Source organism: Phocoena phocoena, chromosome X (assembly GCF_963924675.1).
Source record: "Phocoena phocoena chromosome X, mPhoPho1.1, whole genome shotgun sequence".
Classification (NCBI taxonomy): domain Eukaryota; kingdom Metazoa; phylum Chordata; class Mammalia; order Artiodactyla; family Phocoenidae; genus Phocoena; species Phocoena phocoena.
Window position 1 is genome coordinate 127,707,987 of NC_089240.1, and position 23,563 is coordinate 127,731,549.

At 57.5% G+C, this 23,563-nt stretch overlaps 1 protein-coding gene across 1 annotated transcript in view; it reads left to right on the forward strand.

Annotated features, from left to right (window-relative positions):
- Nucleotides 1-2,272: 2,272 nt before the first annotated feature.
- ZNF185 (zinc finger protein 185 with LIM domain) overlaps nt 2,273-23,563 on the forward strand; it is a 42,839-nt gene continuing 21,548 nt past the window's right edge. The window contains exons 1-13 of the mRNA XM_065900499.1: nt 2,273-2,306; nt 2,493-2,616; nt 2,857-2,922; nt 5,141-5,179; nt 5,284-5,361; nt 5,886-5,951; nt 6,725-6,811; nt 7,482-7,565; nt 7,822-7,860; nt 9,125-9,208; nt 16,673-16,777; nt 17,627-17,713; nt 20,398-20,487. Coding sequence (XP_065756571.1) covers nt 2,273-2,306; nt 2,493-2,616; nt 2,857-2,922; nt 5,141-5,179; nt 5,284-5,361; nt 5,886-5,951; nt 6,725-6,811; nt 7,482-7,565; nt 7,822-7,860; nt 9,125-9,208; nt 16,673-16,777; nt 17,627-17,713; nt 20,398-20,487 — 983 coding nt within the window. The remainder of the gene's footprint in view (nt 2,307-2,492; nt 2,617-2,856; nt 2,923-5,140; nt 5,180-5,283; nt 5,362-5,885; nt 5,952-6,724; nt 6,812-7,481; nt 7,566-7,821; nt 7,861-9,124; nt 9,209-16,672; nt 16,778-17,626; nt 17,714-20,397; nt 20,488-23,563) is intronic.

Below are 23,563 nucleotides of genomic sequence, written 5' to 3' on the forward strand. Positions count from 1 at the left end.
TTGGATAAGTTAGGAGCACGGCCCCCCCCCCCCCCCCCCCCCCCGCCAGCCTCCAGCCCAGCGGCATAAGCAAAGGCGCGGGGATTGACTTGGCAGGGCCACATTCCAGGGATGCTGAGGCATGTGGTCCGCTTGGAGCGCACTGTTGACATTGAGGTGTGAAAAGTGGCTGGGTCAGGGGACTGGGGAGTTTGCCCCCAGTCTTGGAGACAGTGGGGGACCAGCAGGAGGGATCAGGGGCCGATGAGTGCTGCCAGAAGGAGGCACAGATGGAAACCAGCGGACCAAGGAGGAAGGCAGAAGTCACTGCAGCCTGAACCAGCGCTGTTGTGGGGAGGGAAGGCAGGCAGTGAAGTGGAGGGAGAAGCCAGCTGTCCAGCCGGGACATAGGTTCAAATGTCATGTGTGCATCCATCTGGCTGGGACTCATCACCTTAAAGTCTCCTTGTCCTAAAGCGCTGCGTTCTTCTTCAGTCCCATGAGAAGACTCTACTTCCTGACTCAGATTTCTTGTTCCGTGAAAAAAGACATTTGACTTCTGAGATGAGGCGTCGGTCCTGGTCTTTGTCTGGCGAGGTGGGACAAGAAGCTGTAAAGCCAGCCCTTGCTGTGGGCTCTCGGGTGCGTCCCTGCCCCTTTGGCTTGGGAGTCCCCAGAGGCCCCTCTGCCTCTGTCATTCTGCATGTTCATGCATCTGCCCTGATTTTGGAAGTAAGTGGCTTATTTGCTTCTGATTTGACAGAAAATTTCTAGGCAACGTGGCCAACGGGCTTGTTGAGGGGAAACTGATGAGCTAAGGCCCAGAGGACGTGAGGGACTCCCCCAAGGCCACGCGGTCAGTCAGCAGCCCCAGGAGACGGAGGGGCCGAGATCTCAGGCGGCCCAGTGGGGCCATTCCAGGGGCTGCCGGGATGGGGCAACTGGGCAGTGTGGTCCGACGGTCACCTATGGAGTGAGCTCTGCTCAATAGAACTCTGACGTGGCATCCTTGGTGCAGGGCTAGGCACGCGGGGCTCCCGTTCGCAGTGATGAGGTGCCGTTCCTGGCACTCAGAGGGCTCGGGCCTGCTGGGCTGCCCTGCCCGTTTTAGTATGCCCGTGACCTCCGTGAAAACATTCCCGGGACTCTGCCAGCTGGCAGCATGGCCCGGCTGCTCAGGGCCTGGCCCTGGAGGGGCCCAGAGGGTGGCAGGCCCCTAAGAGGGAGGTCGCTGTGCCTTAGGACTGTGTGGGCAGAGCCAGGGCCCCTGCTTCCTGTCACGCCCACTCGCTTGAGCCTCCAGCCCCTCTCCTGAGGCCCAAGGGGCCGGCTGTGGCGGGTCACTGCTTTGACTAAACCCGTGCTGGGCCAGTCCCATCCTGGAGAGCCGACTTCCTCACCCCAGCGCCTCCTGGAGCTGGAAGGTGTCGGGGACCATGACGGCCCCCCCTTCACGGGCCACAGAAGGGCAGCGCCTGGCTCAAGGGCAGAGAGGAGACAATGGGGGAGGGCAGGGCGAAAAGACAGAGGAAGAGAAAGCAGAGCACAGGACGTTCCCTGCTTCCCCAACCTGACCTCGTGCCCGAGGGTCACTAGGAGTTGGCAGTGGGGCCCCAGGCTTTCCCCACCGGAGATGGACCCAACCCCCGAACCACACGGGGCTGACACCTCCAGGCTGTGCTTGTGCTGATTAAGGACCCGCGAGGGTCTCTCCCAACAAGGATAGGTTGAGAGTCACGGCGATCTTTGCTGTCCTGGGGAGTGTTGGGCAGTTGCAAGAACATTGGTGCCTTCTGTCCTCACGGCAGTCCTGAAGGGTAGACACTGGGTCAGGCTGGAGAGGTTAGATGACCCGTTCAAGGTCTGTCAGATGACGACTAAGGAGCGAGAGAGACGGTCCCCCAAAGCGACCGTCCCCCAGCCTGTACCCTTCCTTCCCCCATCCCTCCTCCTGGGTCCACCAGTGTCGGCCACTGCTTCCGCCCCTCCCCTACACTCGCTGGGCGGGAGTCTGGCCATCAGAGGTCTCTAAGAGAGTTGGTGGTCTGCCTGTCTCAGCCATCTCTCCAACAGAGAGCCCCTGGCAGGCCGTGCCATGCTTCCCAGCGTGCGGCCCAGCGGCGGCCTCTGCCCAGACTCCACCCAAAGGACAGCCTGCATGGTCTCAATTTGCCAAGGACCATACGGTGACCCACGAGCCAGTATAAATGCATGAAGTGACAAGCCATGTGCTTGCCTTTGCCCCCAGGAGCCCTGTCGAATCCACCGAGAAGGGACGTTCAGAGCAAACACCATGAGTATCTCAGCTCTCGGAGGAGGCAGCAGAGGTGAGGCCTGGGTGCCCTATCGTCCTGGGCTTGGTACGTGGCTGCCTCCTTCCAGGCCTGCCCTGCAAGGCCACAGCACTGCTCGGGCAGCCGAGTGACAGCACGTATTGGGAGGGCTGGAAAGGAGGCCTCGGGGTCCTGGGGCTGGGCCGCACTTCTGATGCTGCCTGGCCTTGCCGCCACCAGGGAAGCCTCTCCCACCAGGCGAGGAGGAACGCAATAATGTCCTCAAGCAGATGAAGGTTCGGACCACGCTGAAGGGGGACAAGAGCTGGATCACCAAGCAGGATGAATCGGAGAGCCACACCCTGTAAGTCCAGGAGGCCAGGAGGGCCGGCAGCGACAGGCTGGGCGTGGGGTGGCGCTCCATGGGCCACACTCAGTCTAAATCACAGGGTGACAAAGGCACGGCTGCCAGGGCGTGCGTGGACACACATGCCTCTGCAGTGTGGACGCAGGCCAGGGAAGGAGAAGGTAAGATGGGAACGGTGGGCCAAGTTCCTGGGGTACATGTAGTGCCCGCCCTCTTTTGTGTCCCCTCTTTCCTCAGCGAGCTGCCCTCGGGCCGGAGTCGTGCCATATCTTTTTCTTCAGCTGGGGAGGTCCCGAAGGCCAGGTAAGAAGTGGTGCCCAGGTGGCCGGTGGGCGGGCCCTGCGCTGCAGCCTTTGGCGGACGCTGAGTCATTTGAACTCCACAGGAAGGACGGCTTTTCCACTCTGCTCCTTCTTGGGAAAAGGAGTGCAGGAGTCACTGGGTCCAGGTCCATGGCTTCAGCTGTCAACTGGGATCAAAATTGTCACTGAGCATAATAATAAAGTCTTAGCCCCAAAATGCTAAGTTCTGCCAGAGCATATGGGATTATAAAAGCAAATGCGCATTCTGCATTCTGCATAATACACATTATCAGGCACTTTTTTTTTTTTTTTTTTTTTTTTGCGGTACGCGGGCCTCTCACTGCTGTGGCCTCTCCCGTTGCGGAGCACAGGCTCCGGACGCGCAGGCTCAGCGGCCACGGCTCACGGGCCCAGCCGCCCCGCGGCACGTGGGATCTTCCCGGACCGGGGCACGAACCCACGTCCCCTGCATCGGCAGGCGGACTCTCGACCACTGCGCCACCAGGGAAGCCCAGGCACATTTTTAAAAAGGCAATACCCACAGGTCTGGACAGCTTCAGTTTTATGCAAATTCTGCAAGCTCTAAGACGTGCTTACTTGTCACTTTTTTGTTGTATCAGCACAGCATCCCAAGTGCCAGGGGAGACTCACACACTTGCCCCAACTGTCTCCCAGGTTCAAGATGACATATCTTGACAGCTGGCCGAGGGGAACCAGCTCTTCTCTCTATTTCAAGGACTTTGGCATAATGGCATCCAGGGAGGCTCTGAAGGGTGGGCACATCCTGCCCATACGGGGAGGAACTACTCCTGAGAAGTGTGGGGTTAGGGTTAGGGGGACCACTCAATTCAGGCTTGATCCTTGCTTCAAAGAGCCAGCAGTTAGCAGTTGAGTGCAGGGCCAGTGCCTTCCTGGGGTGGTGGTACAGGCAGTGGCAGCAGCTGGAAGGCAGGGGTCCAAGTTCACTGCTAGCCACAGGGGCTCCCTCCGGCAACTATGCCCTTGCCCGTAATCTCTCAATGACTCAGCACCTGTTACCTGCCAGGTCCTGTGTTGGGCACAGAGTACACAACCCTCTCCTCAGGGAACCGACATCCTAGCCAGGAACACGGGCACATCCTGAGTAGAGAGATGAGCGTGAAAGAGAGAATTGCGAATCGTGATAGCGGCAGTTGGCCAGAGCCTGAGCACAGTTCAAAGATAATCTATTCGTTGGAGAGTATGTTTACTTTGGGGGTGCAGTTCTCAGCCTGGGCTTTGGTTTGGGAGTATATTTGGAAAACACGCGGGATAAGTGACCTTTCTTTCTCGGGTTCCGCTCCAAGTGTTCCTGTAACTTGGTCACCTCCAGGAGGCCATGCCCTGTTAAGGACAGGGTCCGTGGGGATGGAGAACACTGGGGCTCTGCACTGCCCTCCCAGCTGCTCCAGCCCCAGGCTCCCCTATTCCTGGACAGAAGAGCCATCTGCCGAGTCTTTGTCTCCTGCCTCTGATCCCAGAACTCACAGCCCTGCTTCCCCATCACTACCAGCTCTTGCCTGGCCACACCCCTCACCCGAGTCCTCTGAGCCCCCTCCCAGGCGGAAGGTGCCCAGCACATGGAGTCTAATGTTTTCCAGGCACTGACCAAGCCCTGGCCGTGCCCTCCGGTCCCAAACTTCCATCAAGACTTGTGACGTGGGCATCGCACGGGCTGGGGGAGGGAGGCTCAAGCAGAGCGGGAAGGAAAGGGCGGCTGGCTCCTGCCTGGGCTCTGCCCCTTGGGCCCTCATGAGTCTTCCTGGAGGGGGCTGGGCAGAGTAGGGCGTCAGATCAGGTTAGGGGCTCTGCCTGACATCACCTCAGCCCCAGACCTCTGAGCACAGAGCCTCCAGCCTGAGCTGGGTCAGCTCTGAGAGGGGAGGTGAGGAGGGCTGTCAGGACAGGGAGAAACCGGACTTTGGAGGGGACAGCTCTGTATAAATGCCCTTCCTGGGCACCTGCTGTGAGCCAGGGCCCAGAAGAATCGGCCTGGGGTACCTTTCTTGGGGGGCATGAGGGCGACAGGCAGAGCAGGACAGGTAGCCCAGCTAGGGGTGCAGGCGTGGCTGGATTTCTTGGGAAGCAGCTGGCCACTGTCGCTCCCCTCGTTCTGCCTGCACTGGGACGCCCAGCAGCCAACCCACTTTGCCGTCACTGGGCAGCCTGGCTTCACACCATCCCTTCTTCTCCCTTGGCAGGCCCCCGAGCACGAGGGCTCCCACCGGCTATATCATCCGGTAGGTGACCACAGGACCCTGCCCACCTCCCCATGCCCGCCCGCGCTGCCCCCAGCTTCTCCCAGCGGGGCTCACGGTGCTGCTTCTCCCGGGCTCTCTTTCAGGGGAGTGTTCACCAAGCCTGTAGACAGCTCGTCTCAGCCCCAGCAGCACTTACCCAAGGCCAACGGAGCTCCAAAACGGTGTGTTCACAGGGTGCTGGCCAGTTGGCCCGTGAGAGGTGTGAGGGCCCAGGCCACGCCCAGGCCAGAGAGAGTCCTCTGCCTGTCACTGAGGGGGTGGGTGGCAGGTCTCTTCCTGTGTAAGGCAAGGCCCTGGACCACTACCAGTGCCCTTGTCCTTGGGCCAGTCCTGACTGGCCCTGGTCACTGAGACAGAGGCACCGGGAGGAGGCTGGGTGGGAGCCCTGACTCGCTGATAACTGCACTGAGCTGTGTGCTTTAGGCCACCTTCCTCCCAACGGGCTGAGCTGGCACCAGGCTGAACCTGGGCTTCATCAGAAAAGCAGGACCAAGGTGGCTGAGTCTGTCTGTGGCAAGAGGGCTGCCCTGCACAGCTGTTCTGGGTATCTGGCAGGGCTGAGAGCAGAGAGGAAAGGGCGCCAGCACCCCCTGTCCACCTGCCACATGCCCGCTGGGCCATGTAGGCAAATCTGGAAGCAAGAGGGCCCTGCGGGTGGACTCACAGAAATTCCTTGCCTCTGCAGCGCTGCCGGGCCTCCCCGCCCCTCCTCCTCTGGCTACAGGATGACCACAGAGGATTACAAGAAGCTGTGAGTATGCAATCACAGACTCAACTTGGTTCCCTCCTCCAAGGACGAGCCCGAACCCTGGGCCCGCTGAGGGCAGCTGGCTGCTTGCCTCTGAGCACAGCCAGGTCTGAGCACAGCCCAGGAGTGCAAGTCCTGTCGGCCTGACATCCCTGCCAGTTGCCACTGTGGCCTGGAACCCACCAGAGGTTGACAAGCTCCAGAAAATTGGACAGTGCGCACATTGTACTTCTGATCTGAAGCAAAGCAGGGGCTGTAGGAAGCTTGTAGAAGGAGCTAGTGGGTCTGGAGAAAGTGTCATGGGTCATGGCCCTAGCTGTTTCCTGGGCTGGGCCGAACTGGGCTGGCACCTGGTGAGCCCAAGCATGCTGCTGGCCCTGGCAGCCAGTCACCTATGGGCACTTGGTGCCTAACTCTGGCCTGCTTCTTGGATATAAATCTTTGGGATTCCCTCTGGAGCTCCCCTTGTGGCCCCTGTCCAAGCCCCTGTCCTGTGTGCCCAGGGCCTGCATTCCCAGGGCCCCACGTCTTTATCTTGTTTGTCCCTTGTCACCATCATCCAGTGACACAGAGCAGCTAGGGAATCTTTCTGGAGAAGGGATGAGGCTTGAACTGGGTCCTGGGGTACAGTAAGGGTAGCTTTCGAAGAGAAAGAAGCGGCGCGAGCAGAGTCAGGAAGCCGAGCCGCTGAGGGGGGCGGCCTGTGACAGGGAGCAGGGGCAGACGTAGAGGGAGGGGGGGTCATAACTGCCAGCTTCTTCACCACCCCCCCGCAGGGCACCCTACAACGTCAGGCGCAGCTCAGCATCAGGGGCTGCTGAAGACGAGGAGGTGCCCTTCTCTTCTGATGAGCAGAAACGGAGGTAACGGTGCCTGCTGGGCGTCCCGTGGACCGGGCGGGGCTCAAGTCTCTGAAGCCTGGTGCACCACATGCGGAGCATCGGTGCTGGTCTGTTGGCTGGAGGGTCGCTGCCAGCACAGGTGGCACTCCTGGACCCCCAGAACTACCCACTCAGTGCTGGGCCAGCCCAGGGGACCCTCTTATGAACCTTCTAAGAGGGCAGAACCTAGGTTGTGAGGAATTTCTATAGTTTGTTAAAAAGGTTCCTGAGCAAATTGGACCAAGATAGGCAGTGCATGGTGCCCTGGGAGAAGCCTCCTGTGTGTGCCTGGGGGCAGGGCCAGGCTCCAGAGGTGCCCATGCCCCTTGTCCCAAAGTGAGGGTTGGATGCTTGGCCCCTCCGTGACTCAGGAAACACACCAAAGCCCCCCACGCTGAAGGCCCAGCAGACAGGCAGTCCTAAGGGCAGAGTCAACAGTAGCAGGGGTCCCCAGGCCTCGGAGGTACCGGGGAAGAGCCGAGAGCTCCAGAGCCAGGCTGCCGGGCATCGACTGCCCACTCTGCCGCCCTCTAGGTGTGGGGTCTCGGGCAGCTCCCAAAGCTCCCCCTGCCTCCCGAGTAGCTGCCTGGCTAGGCTGGCAGAGCAAGCCCCTCCTCACGCCATCAGATGCCCCCTCCCTGTGCCACCCCAGGTCAGAGGCTGCCAGCAGTGTGGTGAGGAAGACAGCTCCCCGGGAGCATTCCTACGTCCTGTCGGCGGCCAAGAAGAGTGCCAGGTGAGTTGTGGCTCAGCCACCAGCCCGCTCCCTGCTCTGGGCCACTTCCTTTCCCTTCAGGGCTCTGGTCTTCCTCTGGCTGGTGACGGGCGGGTTGAGAGGGCCCTCCTAACCAGACCTTCTGGGACTCTCAGATCTACTTTCTGGAAACCTGAGAGGTCTGGCTGCCGCCATCAGGGTAGGCAAGGTGCTGGGAGTGATGTCACCTGTCTGTGGGTTCTGCCCAACTTGTCACCTCTCTGCCTTCTCCCAGCAGCCTTGCCCAGGAGACACAGGCCCCGTTCATCGCAAAGAGGTAAATGTCGGCAAAGGGAAGGTCTTCCGTTGGCAGGGGTGGAGTGTGGGGAGAGCAGGCACAGGGTGGGATGCGGTCACTGTCCCTGAGTAGAGGGAGTTGTGAGGGGCTGGTGGCTTCTGTTTGGAAGCCAAGGAAGCACGTGGGTGGCTGTGGTGGCACATAAGACCCTGGCAACCAACGCTGCATAGGCAGGAGCTTGGCTGAGAGAACCCGGCCCCCGACCCAAGATGGAGCTTTAGTGTTTCCAAGGCCTCTGGGGTTTTGCAGCAAAAGTAGCTACTGGGCTACAGAAAAGTTGTCCCTTTGCCCTGTTGCCCACCCTACCAGGGGTGGGCCGGACAGTGCCTTGGTAGGACAGATCATTGGGCTGGAGTCCAGAGGCTTGTCATTGGGAGCCCCCGCCTGACCAGGCCCTTGGAAGTGACCATGACACTGGAGATGGACCCTAAAGGGTGAACAGGGTTCAATGGGCCATGATCGGGATATCAAGACACTCCAGCTGAATGAGGGAGGGATGGCACCATCAGTTGACAGGACATCTTCTGGGAAAGGGGAGTATTTGGGGAGGAGAGGGAAGAAACTTCTGGCCAGTTGAAATTTAGGGGTATTCTACTGGGTAGAGAGGGAAGATATCCAGATAATGCTGTCCTCCTCCTGGCTGCATGAGGTTCCTGGGACTGCGATATCAGAGTACCGGGAACCGGCACTTTGCGGGAACCGGCACAAGGTCCAGGAACAGATTGTCTCCCAGTTCTGGAGGCTACGAGTCCGAGATCAATGTGTGGGCAGGCTTGGTTCCTTCTGGGAGCTGTGAGGGAGAAGCCTTCTCAGGCCTCTCTCTCGGCATCGGCTGTTGCCGGCAGTACTTGACTTGTAGACACATCACTCCTATCTCTGCCCCCATCATCACATGACCTTCTTTTCTCTGTGTGTCTGTGTCCAAATTTCCCTCTTATAAGGACAACAGTCATGGATTTAGGGCTCACCCTACCCCAGTGTGACCTCATTGTAACTTGATGACAAATTGATTGCAAAGACTCTATTTCCAAATAAGATCACATTCCCAGGTTCCAGAAAGACATGAATTCTGGTGGGATGCTATTCAACCCAGTGTTCTGCCCTTATCCCAAGCTGGAGTTGCTAAGCCATAAACACCACTGAAAGACAGCATGTCCTTCAGGGTCTGCAAGCTCCGGGGCAGCTTCGCAGGCCAAAAGTGCCCTGAGGATAGCGGTGCATCTGTTTCTCTTCTTGCCCAAAGGGTTGAGGTGGTGGATGAGGACGGGCCTTCCAAGAAAAGCCAGGACCCACCTGCTCTGGCACGATCCCCTCCCGGCTCGAGCAGGTAATCAATTGCTCATCTCTGCCCAGGGCTGGTGACTGCCAGGTCACCTCCCTACAGGACCTCAGGGTCAGTGTCCCTGTATGCCCAGTGACAGGATGGGGCCCAGAAATCAGTAAGGGCCTCTCTGGCTGGATGTCCTGGGGTTGAAAGGCGCAAAACAGCCTGGTCTCCTGGGAGACAGTGCTTCAGTCTTGTCTGTTTGGTGCCTATCTGTGTCAACTTAACCCTTCCACCACTGAGTCCAGTGGCAGCCGCAGCATCCCGAGGAAAAGTACCAGCTGTGGGATGTGAGGGGGTCTGTGGCCAGGGCACTAGCCCTGCTATTCTCAGGTGGGTGCCAAGAACTGGCTCTGGCCTCTGAGGCCATCAGGTGGGAGGGTCTGGCAGCGGGGTGACAGGGCAGGGACGGGCTGAGCGTGGGTAATCTCACTCCAGGTGGGGCTCTGATTTGCCCTGATTTCTGAGCCCCAGAGTCTCCGGGCAGATAATGGCTCTCTCTTGTCTGCAGGCCAAAGGCAATCAATACCTCCTTGTACTTTGAGCTGAATCATGCTAAGTCCTGCCGACGGTGCCGCTGCCTCTGGGGCTGTTACAGGTCTCGGAATTGCCACTGCATGTCCCACACGCCCCTCCCCGACTCAAGCCCCACAACCATTTGTATGTGACCTCGGTCCTTGGGGCCACCTCTTCTGTGCCGGGAGGGAGACAGGACACCCTAAGAACTTTTGAACAAGTAGGAAAATTTGAGAGCTCTTCACGAGGTAGCATTGATGGGACATGGTGATCGATGGAATATGGGTGCTTAGTTTGCCAGAGCTGCTGTAACAAAGTACCACAAACTGGGTGACTCAGGTAACCCAGTTATTGTCTCCCAGTTATGGAGGCTGCAAGTCCAAGATCAAGGTGTTGTCAGGGTTTCTCCTTAAGACCTCTCTCCTTGGCGTGTAGACGCCTGTCTTCTCCCTGCGTCTCTTACAAGGTCTTCCTCTGTGTGTCTGTGTTCTGACCTACTCTTCTTACGAGGATATTAGTCGTATTAGATTAAGGGCCACCCTACTCAAGTATGACGTCATCTTTATTATATCTGCAACGACCTTATTCCAAATAAGCTCACGCTCTGAGGCACTGGGGATTAGGACTTAAATATATAAATTTTGGAGGGGACACAATTCAGCAAAAACAATGCACGTGTCTGAATTCTCCTTAATTTCTCTTTTGAATAAAAGAAAGCGATTAATGTTGGTTTCAGATGCCTTCTGAAAGAACATAGGAGGAGGAAGTAGGTTGTGCTATATTATCATTTGAGAGGCATTTTAACATTTATTCCAGAATATTCCTTTGGACGTTTACTACCCGTCACCTGCTGTCATAGCAAGATGGCTGTCTGTCCTGCTCAGGCTGCCATAACGAAGTCCCCCAAACTGGTGGCTCAGACAATGGAAATGTATCGTCTCACAGTTCTGGAGGCTGGTTTATGGCAAAGTAGGAAAGGAGAGTTTCACAGCCTGGTCCCCGGGCCCCTCCGCAAGCGTGTCCCTGCCCCATCCCCCTTGGCTTGGGTCTGAAGGTCAGCTTCTCAGCCACCTAGGAGGGTCTCCCCTGTCTAGGCACCAAACCCTTTAGGGACTTCAGAGGGGAGCAGAAGGAGTGCCGCACAAGGATGCCCTGTCTTCCTCCGGACCCCTGACCTGCCTGGGTGCCTCAAAGGCTTCTCAGCACCAAGTGTACAAATCTGAGCTCCTGTCTCCACCATCAGCCCCCTCCCCTCCCCCCTCCCCCGCTCACCTGTGGCAATGGCCCTCCCTCCAGGCGCCATGGGGCTGGTTTCTTGGGTTCAGCTCATTTCCCCACCTTCCAAACTGAACTCACTCAGATACCTTCTGTCAGAGAAACTGGCCTGTGTGAGAGCCCCAGGCCTGGCTGCTGCCCCATCACAGCGCCGCTCAGGCTTTCTTGGCTCTCTGCCCCACCTGATCAAGGTGGGGCCTGGAGGCTGGGCCCCAACATGCTGCCTGGCAGAGGGGCTGGGGAGCAGTGAGTAAGAGCACAGCTTCTGGCACAAGGCAAAACCCTGGCATTGCCCCGTACTGGCTGTGTGACCTTGAGTAAGTCACTTTACCTCTCTGTGCCCCAGTGTCCTCACGTGTGAAATAGGGAGCAGTGATACGTACCTCCAGAGACCGTCCCAAATCCCATATGAGATAGTACACATAAAGCCCTTTGCACATTGCCTGGGTGCTGGTGTGGTTGGGCGCTTCCTGATTTGCTGGGCCCTTCAACAAATTGAGAGACCAACATCGGCACCTGCTGGTCTCAGAGGGAAATGCCGCTGTGGGTGCCTGAAAAGGAGCTACTGCCTCTGTATGAATTTGCTGGGGCGTCCGTGACAAGGTACCAGAAACCGGGTGGATTAAACAACAGAAAGTTGTCCTTCCACAGCTCTAGAGGCCAGAAGTTAAATGAAGGAAGGTGTCAGCAGGGCTGTGTGCTCCTCCGAGGGCTCTGGGGTAGAATCTGTTCCAGGCCTTTCTCTCAGCTTCTGGTAGTGCAGTCAACCCTTGGCGCCTCTTAGCTTGTAGATGCATCCCTCCAACCTCTGTTTCTATCGTCACGTGGCTGTCTTCCCTCTGTGTGTCTGTGTTCAAATGTCCCCTTTCTGTAAGGACGCCAGTCATATTGGATTAGGATGTATCCTACTGCAGTACGACCTTATCTTAACTAATTACCTCCGCAGAGACCCTATTTCCAAATAAGGTCACGTTCACCCAGATACCTGGGTTAGGACTTCAGCATATCTTTTAGCGGGGACACAATGCAACCTGTAACAGGACCCCTGGAAGAGGTGCCATTTGAGCTGGGCCTTTGAGAAGAAATCGCTCAGGAGCAAGGTGCTGAGGGCCAGGCGCCAGCTGGGGTCCCTGTTTCCTCTCTGACATAGCTAGAAACGCCAGGGAGAAGGTATGCTTTACTTGCCTGTGACGTCCCCAAGTGGGACGTGTCCTTGTTCCCCGGCACCATGTGCTTTAGATGGGACAGAGTAGCGACAGCAGCCCGGGGCTTTACGCTGTCTTCGTGGTTATCACGGAGACAGGCGCAGATCAGAGCTACCTGCGTGCCCCAGGCCCTCGCTGGTCTTTCATGTGCAGAGAGGCCCTGTCTCTGGCAGCCCTTCCATTTCCTCTGGTCATCTGCAGTGTCCAGGAGGGGCAGAGATGAGCAGCCCACTGACCTGGCCTCCACGAGCTCCTAGTCTAGGTTGGAGCCAGATGCCACGGTCAACTCCAGGGGGACTGCTCGGACGACTCAAGTCCCTGTCTCCACCCTGTACCCCCCACCCCTCCTCCTCTTGGGACCCCAGAGTGTCCTTTCTAACGTGCCAGGCTGATCATCTCAAGACCCACCCCGAATCCCCACTTCAAGCCCATCTTGTGGCTTCCCTTTGCCGCACTCAATCTGGTCGCTGCTTTTAAGTCCCCCGCCAGCCTCCACCTCCTACCCTTATATGCCCGCAGTTGGCCTGGGCTGGCCTACTCCTCCATGGAGCTTTTCGGGTGCCTTTGGGGCTGGACTTGTGCACAGCCCATGCCACTCAGCCCTCATCTTGCCCCCTGCTGGGCCGGGGCTTCACCAAGGCAGACCTGGGGCTCACCCCCATCTGTAGCCCAGTGGCCAGGTGCAACCGAAGGAAAGAGTGAGTGTCTGTGATGTGGACCTGGGTAGGTGTGGTTTGGAGTGAGGGGGAGCCCCAGAAAGCCAGGGAGTTCTAGATTCTCTCCAGCCCTAGCCATCACCACGGCCCGATTCCTGCTGGGCGTCCGGAGCTGCAGTGGGGGCCCCAAAACACTGGAACTGGAGGGCTGTGTGCAGTCACCCTCGGACCAGCCTCTGAGCGCAGGAACCCTCAAAGGGACCCTCTGAGGGCTGAGACTGTCTGATCCTCCCTGGTCTCAAGCTCACCGGCACCTTCTCTCTGACCTTCATCCCCTGAGTCTCCCACATGCCCCTTCCACTGGCTCTCACTCCAAATTCGGTCTGTAGGTTTCCTGGGCATTTTGTTCATCACCCGTTCCCCTCAGCCCCTGAACTCACAAATAGCCACTTTGGATGCTGCAGTGCGGCCACGGGCAGGGCGCACCTCTGCAACTGATCAGCAGCACGGTCTGAAGGGGGCTGGGGTCGAGGATGGGAGACTGGTGAGGGGGTCCTCCAATGCCTTTCCTCTGGGACCTGGAGGTCAGTGGCCCGAGCTCAGCCCAAAGAGGAGACAAGAGAGAAAAAACAAGGGGATGGGGGGAAGGCAATGGGTCTGGGTGTCCCACTGCACTAGCCAGGAGGCTCCTCAGAGAGGACACCCTTGGATCCCCAGCACAGATGGAGAAGCGGAGGCCTTTCTTACCACCGACTCTCTGACGCTCTCCTTTGGTCACAGCGCAAGAGGTGAGGAGACTGTCCGCCTGCAGATCACAACACCCGGGGCGGGACTCCGCCTGGTGGCCCCAGACCTGGAAGAAATGAGGTACAGGGGCCCTGCTGCTGCCTGGGCTCCTTACACACGATTCTAGAGTTGGGGGCAGCAGGGTCAGGGTGCAAGCGATGAGGCCTGGGGGCTGGTTGGTGGGAGGCATGAGCCACCTGGGTTCTCTGCCCCCATCCCATTTCACTCCACAAGTGCTGGGGAGCGAGCACTTGGTCCATGGGAGACCAGACCCGGCCCTGGGGACCCAGCGGCAGCCACCCCCCGCTGAAGTTGGGGGAGGCAGATGCAGACACAAGTGAGATGCTGAGCGTGTGCCAGGAGCCCCTGGAAGTGATGGTTCACCCTGCTGGGCCCTGTGGATGGGAGCAGCCAGCCGTGCTGGGTGGGGATCTGGGCTTTGCAGAGCCCCATGAAGCCACTGAAGCAGCCGTGGCGGGGGGAGGCACCAGGAACAGGGCAGGGTCACTAGGTCAGCATTGGCAGTTCAAGAGACAGGGGAGGGGGTCGGGGGGGGGCACAACCAGCAGGGAGCACGGCAGGCCCAGCCCCTGCCCCAAGGTAGGGGGCAGACAGTCAGGTAACATGCAGGCAGGGTTCGGGGGGCTGGGAGCTGGGCCCCAGGGAAGCTTGGGTGGGGGCAAAGGGAGATGCGAGCAGGGAGGGGCCGCTTGTTCCCGGAGGGGCTCTGGCTCCTGATCATTTAGCTACTCACCCAGCTCACAGCAGTGAAGCCGACAGACTGGGACCCCACCCTGTGAAGCCAGCGTCTGGGGACGGAGGCCAGAGCATAAGCCCAGGCTAATCCTTGGGGCGGTGGAAGCTCCGATCTCTGGGGCCGTTGACTGTCTTCACCGGCCCCTCCCTCTCTACACCCTCGCCGCAGTCGGGCACTGAGTCCTGTCCATTCTATTTTAGAGATATTTCTGTCCCTCGTGCCTCTCCCCTGGGGCCAGGCCTCCTTCGTCACTCGCTCCATCCCAGAATCTCCTTCATATTCCTACCTGGGTGCCATTTCTAAAGGGCAGCAGTAGTCCTATGCCAGTCCCTGGGGAAAAACCCTGCAATTCCCCCTCCCCGTTAGGCTCCGCAGCCTGAACTCTCTACCTTGCCCGGCGGGGCTCATCCACCCCCTCCCCAGGATCCCCTCATACACCCTTCCTCCCTGGGCCCTCCCCACCAGCCTCCCCCAGCCCCATTCGTCTGTGCAGGCTGTAGGATGCCCTTTCCCATCTGCATTTTCCAGTCTCAGCTCGGATGTCTCCCCTTTGTAGCACCTCCTTTACTTGTGTTTCTTTCTGAGGCAGCGCCCGTGAGGGGCTTTCCGCGCTGAGCTCATACAGCGCTGTGTTCATCCCTCCACCAGAGAGTGTTCCACACGGAGTCACAGTTGTCCACTCCCAGATGGCTCTGCCCCAAGGACTCCAAGCTCCTGGAGAGCTCAAGGCCTGGCTGGCCCAGAACAGGACTGCAGGAGCACTTATTGCTGGAATGACTGAGAATCACCCAGTGTGACAGCGTCTTTAATAAGGCAACACTGGAAGCTGCTTCACTGCCCCTGAGAGATGCAGCAGGAAGCCAGGCCACTGGCATTTTGTCTGGGAGTGACAAAGCTATAACAGCCCTTGGAGATCCTCTGGAGCACCCCTCCCCCACTTTCCAACAGGAAAGTCATGTCGGAGAAAAGGAAGAAAGAGGGAAAGCTAGAATTCACTAAGCCCTGCCCTGTCCCAAACAACCTAACACGTGTCCCCATGCAGGATGTAGATGCAATCACTATGCCCATTTTACAGATGAGGAAACTGAGACCACGAATGCTTAAGTAACTTCCTCAAAGCCACACGGCCAAGAGTAGGCGGATCCATGACTCCCACCCCACTGCCTGACTCCCTCCCTGCGCTTTTTGCTCCATAAGTCACTACAGTAGTGGGAACTAAGGGGAGGGGGCAGGAAGGGGTGCTATAAATACTTAGTACTTTACAAATGACTATGTGATGAGTTTATCTGTAGGCATCCAAATGCAAATTACCAGGAGGCTTTTGAGGGTTTCTGGTTGAGCTTTGGCAGAGAGATCAGGGCTCAAGAGATTTCCATGTTCTGTGCAGAGGGATGAGAGCAGAAATAATGGGGTTCAACGTCGATATTTACATGGGGTACAAAGTCAAGGGACTCGAGGAGAGAGGAGCCAGCAGACTGAGCACAGATAGTATCGTGGAGGTGGCAGCTGCCTGGTCATTCCCCTGAGGGCAGCTGGTGAGGGTGGTCAGTTCTGGCCATGTTGAGGGTGAGGTGCCTGAGGGCCAGTCCCGGAAGCAGTGAGGGTACGGGTCAGAGCACAGAGGAGAGGTGGGAACAGGCAGACGTCATTGGCTGAAGAATGACAGTTGACGCCATGGGAGCAGAGGAGGTGACCAAGGTAGGTGGCAGAGCATTCAGATGGAGAGGGACGCCAGGAACACCAACATTTAAGCCAGTGACACAGAGTCATGATGGACGGATGGGGGAGAGAAGGCGGGAGTGGCCCACTGGGTCAGTGGTCCTGAATGGTGAGAATGATGGGAGTGTCTCTGTTGGGTTTGACACCATGAGGCTCCCTGGTGACCTCAGAGAGCATAGAGGGAGGTTGAATCAGGAGTTAGGATCAGACTGCTTGGGTTCAAATCTCAGCTTTTCCCCTTGTTACTTGTGGAACTCGGGGCAAGTCACTCCAGGCTCTCTGTGCCTCCGTTTGCTCATCTGGAGAGTGGGCACGGCTAAGAACAGTGACCATGTTGTGGGGTTGATGTGGAGAGCTAATGCATTCAGAGTCATGAGAATGGGGTCTGACCCTCAGTCAACAGCAGCTGTTGGTAGATTTTGATAATCAGCCAATCCTGCGATGTCAGGCTCTGCGCTCTTTGCAGAAAGCTGGCATTTGGGGATGAGGTAACTGCCCCCACCTAAGTATGGTTGGCTGATGGGTAGTTAACTTATGTTTCTTTCTACCATAGGTCTTCCCCAGGCTCCAAAGACAACGAAGCCCCCAACCCCAGAGAGCCCAAGACAGACTTGACTGGTGAAAGGGCCTTCAAGGGCCTTGGTGCAGACTCTGAAAGGTAACTCAGTGCAGGGACACGGAGCCCACGGAGCCCCCCCCCCCATCCAAGGTCAGTGGATGGAGCTGGGACCAGGACTGTCCCATTCTTCACTGTGTCCCCAGTGTCGGGGGCAGTGCAGGTCCTCAATGAATATCTGCTGAGAGAATGAATGAAGGAATGCATGAGGCCTGGAGAAGGGCAGGCCCCTGCCAAGATTCCTCAGGGAGACAGCTGCAGAGGAGGACAAAACTCTAGGCCAGCAAGGCCGCCAAGCTAGAGGTTTCAGGAAGTCAGTGACCAAAGGATTCGTGGACCCCAGCAGAGGATCTAACAGGGCCTTCCAGGGTGGCCTGTAGGCGAAGGGAGATGCGGAGGGGGTGCAGGGATAGGAGGCAGAATGATAGCCGGGGATGCTGAGTCCAGAGGGGCTGCTTGTGCGCCAGCCACCCCACAGCCATCCCACTGACCTGTCCTTCAAGCCAGACCAGGGGAGCCTGGGGATGGTGACTAGTCGCTCACAGTTGGGCACTTCCTGAGCAGGAAGTAATGGATAAGAGCCCACAGCCTTGTCTGCCGGCCACTGTCTTCTTAGTGCGCAGCCCTAGGCCCTGTGGAACCCCAGCACTGGAATGAGGGAAGGGGACCCAGGATTGTTCGGGGAGCCTGTCTCAGCCCTGGGCTGTTTCTTGGCTCCACTTTTGCTCCCAGCCCACCAAGTTAGGAAAAAAGGCAGAAATATTGCTGATATCAGCTTGGCTTCAGTTGGAGCAGTGCAGGGTGGCCGCTGAAGGCGCCCACTCTCAGGGCATATGAGTTACATTCAATGGAAACCCAATCAGCCAGCAAATGTTTCTCTTCCCATGACAGATCAAGTGATGGCAACGTGGGATCCGGAGCCATGGGCTCCACACCTGAAGGCCTGGCTGGAGCAGACATCAGCTCTGGGAGAGGAGGGTGAGCTACCTGAGGGAGGCCCGTGGCCCCAAGTTGTTGATTCTCTCCCGTTCCTGATCAAGTCGCCACAGCTGCTTGGGCTCCTGGGGGTGGGGCACTGGTCATTTCCCATAGTCCCGTCTACTGCTTCTCCCATCTCCGGCACTCCCGCCGCCAGCACATCCTTTGTCCCCTGACTTTCCACTTCTGAGATTTACGTCATCCCTTCCAGAAGCCCCAGAGCCTCCTCCACCTTCCTCCTCTGGCCAGCTCTGCTCTCAAGTTCAGTGAGCGGAAAAGCAGTGGCCACAGTGAGACAAAGTAGGAGGCAAGCGTGTCTAGCTGGGCTCTGACTTCTTGGACCTGGGTAGAGTCAGGGGCCATTTTCTCAGGTGATATGCGGAGTGGCAAGGTCCCACTTGTCCCCAGGTGGTTCCAAACCAAGCATGACTCATCCCTGGGGACAAAGGTTAGGTGTACAGATGTTGGCACAGATAATTCAGCTGCAAGCTGTGCTAGAGCCCTTATGGTTCAGAACAGATGGCCAGGGAGGAATGGTGAAGCCGGTGTCTACAGAGAGCCACCAAGGCACGCTGCCAGCCGGCACCCCTGCCCTACAGCAGTCTGGCCGAGGAGAGAATCTCCGCTTTCCCAACTGGCCCTCTCAGCTGCCCCTACTCGCCCAAGCCCACCGGGAGCCCCTTGCCCTAACTTTACTAGTTTGCAACTGATGCCTGGACCGCCAAGGCCCGACTTCCAAATCAGGAGCACAAGCCAACACGGGAAGAGGATGACAGGCCCCAGCGTCTGCCCACTGTGCCTCAGCCGGTGCCGGGAAACGCCACGGGGCCGGGGCCTCGGTTCTCTGAGCTCCCGCTAGTGGGGAGGACCGTGGAAGAGCCCGACACCCGCGGCCTGCATCACGGTGCCGGCCAGCACGGTCCTGCAGGTTGACTCCATTCTCCGGTCCAACGTGACTGGGCCGGAACATCCTTCTTGCCTCTGCCCCCTCGCAAAAATGAAGCCTTTGCTTTCTGCGTTGTTTCCTTAAAATGAAGCCAAAGCTCATATTAACTTGCAAAATTATCTTAATATCTTCTAGACTTTTATGACTTTTAACAGTCTTTTACACTGTCTCTTCTATAGACAATGATTTTTAAGAGACTTGCTTTTATAGTCTTTGCAAAGAAAAGGTTGTTTGTCATGAAAAAAAGCACCCACTCTCCTTTTCCATTCATTTTTATGAGTTTACTTAATGGTTGAATTCAGTGGTTATGGTTGCACGTGCAACTGGTGTAAGTGGGTGTGGAAACAAACATGCTATTCAAGTGGAGGGTGCAGGCTCGCACAGGTAACTGCTCGGCATGCTGTGAGTCACAGAGAGACATGGGACTCAGCCTATACCTGGGAAGGCTGCATAACACAGCACGCACTGAATCTGTATCAAGTTGACGGGCACAGACGGACCGCAAAGGGCTGCTGCTTCTACAAATGGCCACAGGGCCCGGTGATAATCACAGGAGCACTTTAGCACGTGTTGGGGCCCAGGCCTTTTTCTAAGTACTTGGCATCTATTGACTCATTTACTCCTCTCAGAAAATGTATGAGGCAGACACAGTTGTCACCCCATTTCACTGATGATCCAACTGAGGCCCAAAGAGGTCAGTTGACGTGCCCAAGGTCACATAGCCAGAAGCTTAATAAAGCTGTGATTTGAATCAGAGTAATGTGCCCCCCCAGGGAGTGTGCGCTTCACCACGAGGCCACGCTGTCCTGGTGTCGGTCAGCTGTGAGTGAGTACAGAAGCCACGCTCTCGGGGGGTGTAGACATAAAGACGCAAAGTCCTGAACCGAGACCGGGCTTGGCCTCCTTCCACAGGCTGTGCTCACCTGCTGTCTTCACCCCTCTGCTGGATGATCAGGAGGTGCCCGGTGCCAACTCGCAGCCTCATAAGCCTGGACCAGCGGCCACCAGGTAAGGGTGGGGCAACTGCTCAATGACCAGTCCCATTGCCAGACGGCCTTAGGCTTCATCCTCACGTCCAGCACCCCAGGGTCCCCCTTGAACCTCTCAGCTCCATGGCATCTTCACATCAGGTGATCGCTGCAGGACGGAGAAGGCTGGGAGGCGAACCCACCCACCAGGGGCGGTGGAGGAGTGGGTACAGGTGATAAGTCACGGGACCCAGACAACTCAGCACCTACCCAGAGGGACCCAAGCTGAGGTGGCAGAGAAGAGGGCATTGAGAAGTGTAGCTTGGGAAGAGACCCTGCTAGGAGAAGTCGGTGGGAAGAATCCCAGGGACAGCCAGCCGGCAGCAGCGGGCTCAGCCCCAGGGAGCGTGTGGAGGTGGCTGGAGAGGTGCAAAGGTGCAGTGGGAGGAGGTTGTGCATTCCCAGGCTGCAGGCTTCTGCCCTATTTCCTCTACCAATCCACCAGTGGGAAGTGGCCATTTTGCTGTGGGTGTGTGCAACATTTAGTAAGGAACGATCGTTCTAGATTCCCACAGAGCCCCGGGAGGTGTAGGTCATGCAAGGATGCTGGAACCCCAAACTAGGAGGACACTTCCCCAGGAATTCCAAGCTGGTCACGGCCAGATGTAGGTCCTCCTTTCCTGTGAGAATGCAGCTGGGAAGGGGAAGACCTGGGCTCCGAGTCTCCTTTGGTCTGAGGCTTCAGAAGGTCTGTGTGCTTCCTCCTTCAGCTCTGGTGCCACTTCTGCCTCTGCTGTCCTGGCTGGCAGGAAGAGCAACAGCCCGGCACACCTGGAGGACATGGAGACGGACCCAAAGGGGTAAGGCATCAGCTAACAGTGCTGAGCTCGTGCGGTGGAGAGAGGCGGCTCAAGTGTACATTAGCCTTTGGCTGGGAAGGTGAGGCCAGTGAGGCCCGTGAGCTGGCCCAAGGGACGTGGCGAGGGCTGAAGCCCCAGCTGGAAACCTCTGGCCTCTGCCAGGAAGTCCTCCATAGTCAGGAAGTCAACCACTCTTTCGGTCAGCAACTACTTGGAAGGCACCTGCTCTGTGCTGGAGACGAGTACACAGACAAATCGGACAGGGCTAATGGGGGGCAAAACCTGGTCCAGACTGGAACAGGGGAAGGGGGCCCCAGGACAGCCTCATGGGAGAGGTGACTTTTGAGCTGAATCTTGAAAGGTGAATAGGAGTTCTCCAAGCAAAGGGTACAGGATGTACAAAGGTCTCCAAATAACCTGGTGTTTACTGGACACTGTAAGTAGCTAGGCGTGGAACATGAGGTTTGTCAAGGTAGGCAGGGGCTGATTGGCCTTTTCTATCAGATATCGTTAATAATCACCACAGCTACTTCACTTTGGGGCACCTACTGTGTGCACAGCCCTGTGCTCAGTGTCTCGTACGGCCCTCCCCACAATCATGTGAGCTTTGTGCCTAGCTATAATGAATAACAAAGGACTGGAAGTCAGGTCTCTGTGACTCCTGGGAAGAACAGTGCTTTGAAAGAGATAGCCGGGGTGCTAAGATAGAGAGTAATGGCGGTGAGGAGGGTACTACTTAGACGAGTGGGGGAACCAACAACTCTAGGAAGAGCAAGGAGTAAAGAGCTGCAGATAGGGAAACACAGACTTAAAACCCTGCTTCGGGAACACGCTTAGCAGTTCCAAAGCATAAAGTAGCCTACCCGGTGAGGGGGACCATAGATGGAACCGTGCCCTGGTAAAAGCCATGAGAGGGAGATTGGATCTTCTTTCAAGTTTTAAGACAGAGAGGAACACGGTCTGATTTAGGTGTTTAAGAAGTGAGTGAATGTTTGCAATTTCACACCACATTACAGCTACGTTTTTACATTTGTCACCCCTACATAAACTGTGATGCTGGGGGTGGGGTGGGTAATGGATCTCTCAGGTATGAGGCCCTATTATGTGACTTTTTTGTTTCAAATTGCCCTGACAATTAACAGAGTGAAAACAAAAACTGACACCTATAGTGCGCTCTGCTAGGTGCTTTGCTCTTGCCAGCAACCCTGTGAAATTGATAAGATGGGGAAACTGAGGCATAGAAATGTTAACTGACTTGTCAAGGGATTCCAAATGGCAGAGCTGAGTCGCAACTGAAGAGGTTCTAAGAAAAACCCCAGGAAAAACTTTGAAAAGCTAGTTTATGAACTCTGTTCTTTGGAGCCTATTCTCAAGACCCAGAACCAGTAACTGTCAGATGGTTAATGTGTACAGCATGCCATCTGCACAATCGCGTGTAACATTCCCCAAACCTGGGGAAGGATCTGGCTTCTTATTACGCAGTTTGACAGTGGAGGAAACGGTGGGCTCCTATGAAGAGCAAAGCTAGGAATAGAGCTCAGATCTGGCTAACTGTAGAGCCCAGGCTTAGAACTAATTTTCTCTGATTAAAAGTTCGCAAAATCAAAACAAACTTTCTTGATCAGTGTTTCACAACTCTGGCTGCACTTGATAATCACCTGAGAAGTGGTGTTTTGGTTTTTTTTTTTAAGTATCCTGTGACCCACGCGGAGAGATTTAGATTCAATTGTTCTAGGGTAGTGGTTCTGAAACAGGGGCATCTCCCCCACCTCCAACCCCGCAAGAGTCACTTGGCAATGTCTGAAGACACTGTTGATTGCCACAACTGGGAAGAGGGTACTACTGGCAAATAGTGGGTGGAGACCAGGGATGCTGCCCAGCGTCCTACAGTGCAGAGGACAGCTCCCACCAGTTATCGAGTCCAAAATGTCAATAATGGTGAGGCTGACAAACTCTGTCCTAGAGCTGTCACGATGTCATGGGAGGCCAGGAGATTCTGCAATGGGAAGAAAAAAAGGTGGACAGAGTCCCCACCTGCTCTGCGGGGAACGGCGCAGCCGGCACAGAACGTGTGCGCTTGCGCACGAGCGCCTGCACGAACATGTACGCCTGCGCACGCGCGCCGGGACACAACGTTTGCGCCTGAGCACGCGCGCTGGCACGCACGTGTGCGCCTGCGCACGCGCGCCAGCACGCAATGTGAGCGCCTGCGCACGGGCGCCGGCACGCACGTGTGCGCCTACGCGCGCGCGCCAGCACGCAATGTGGTTGCCCACGCGCGCCGGCACGCACTGTACGCCTGTGCACGCGCACCGGCACAGAAGTGTGCGCCTGCGCACGCGCGCCGTCACAGAACGTGTGCGTCTGTGCGTGCGTCCCCGACTCGCGCGTGCCTGCACGCTTTTGGGTCTAGACCAGCGTGGGATCGTCCTGTGTGCGCCTGCGCGTGCGTGCTCCGGGAGGGTGCGCGTTTGCGTTCAGCGAGTGTGCGCCTGCGCTCGCCGCCATTTCCTGCAGCCGCGAGCTTGGTCCGGTGTGCGTCGGGAAACGAGACCGTCCACACAGCGAAATGGCTACCGTGGGCGTGAGCGGCCTCGGCGGCGCTTCCCCCGCGGTCGTGCCCGCGCCTGCCGCTAGATGGCGCGCGAGGATCACAGTTGGTCCGGGCCGCCCGTCTCGGGCACCCCGGCCTCCTGCTGCCCTTCCCCCGTTGGCCTGGAGGACGTGGGTGGTCTCGCCGGCCTTGCGGCTGAAGCAGCCCCGCCCCCCGACCACGTGTGCACCTTCGCCGCAGTGCCGGCGGAGGCGGGAGAGAGGGAGGGAGCTGGGTGCCCGCAAGGAGCCAACGGGGCTGTTTGGCGGGGTGCCCTGGTGTCGGTGGTCTCTGGGCGCTGGCCTTCAGAGCTGGCCGGGGCCAGGAGCTGTGGACACGCGGGGAGGGCGGCTCGACCCTCCAACCACGAGGGACCTCGGGCGGAGATGCTGCTCTGGGCGCTGGGGCTCCGTGGGGAAGGGGCCTCTTTCCTAAGAGGTGGGAGAAGGAGAGGAATGGGGTGGGCAGGGACCTCCTGCAGAG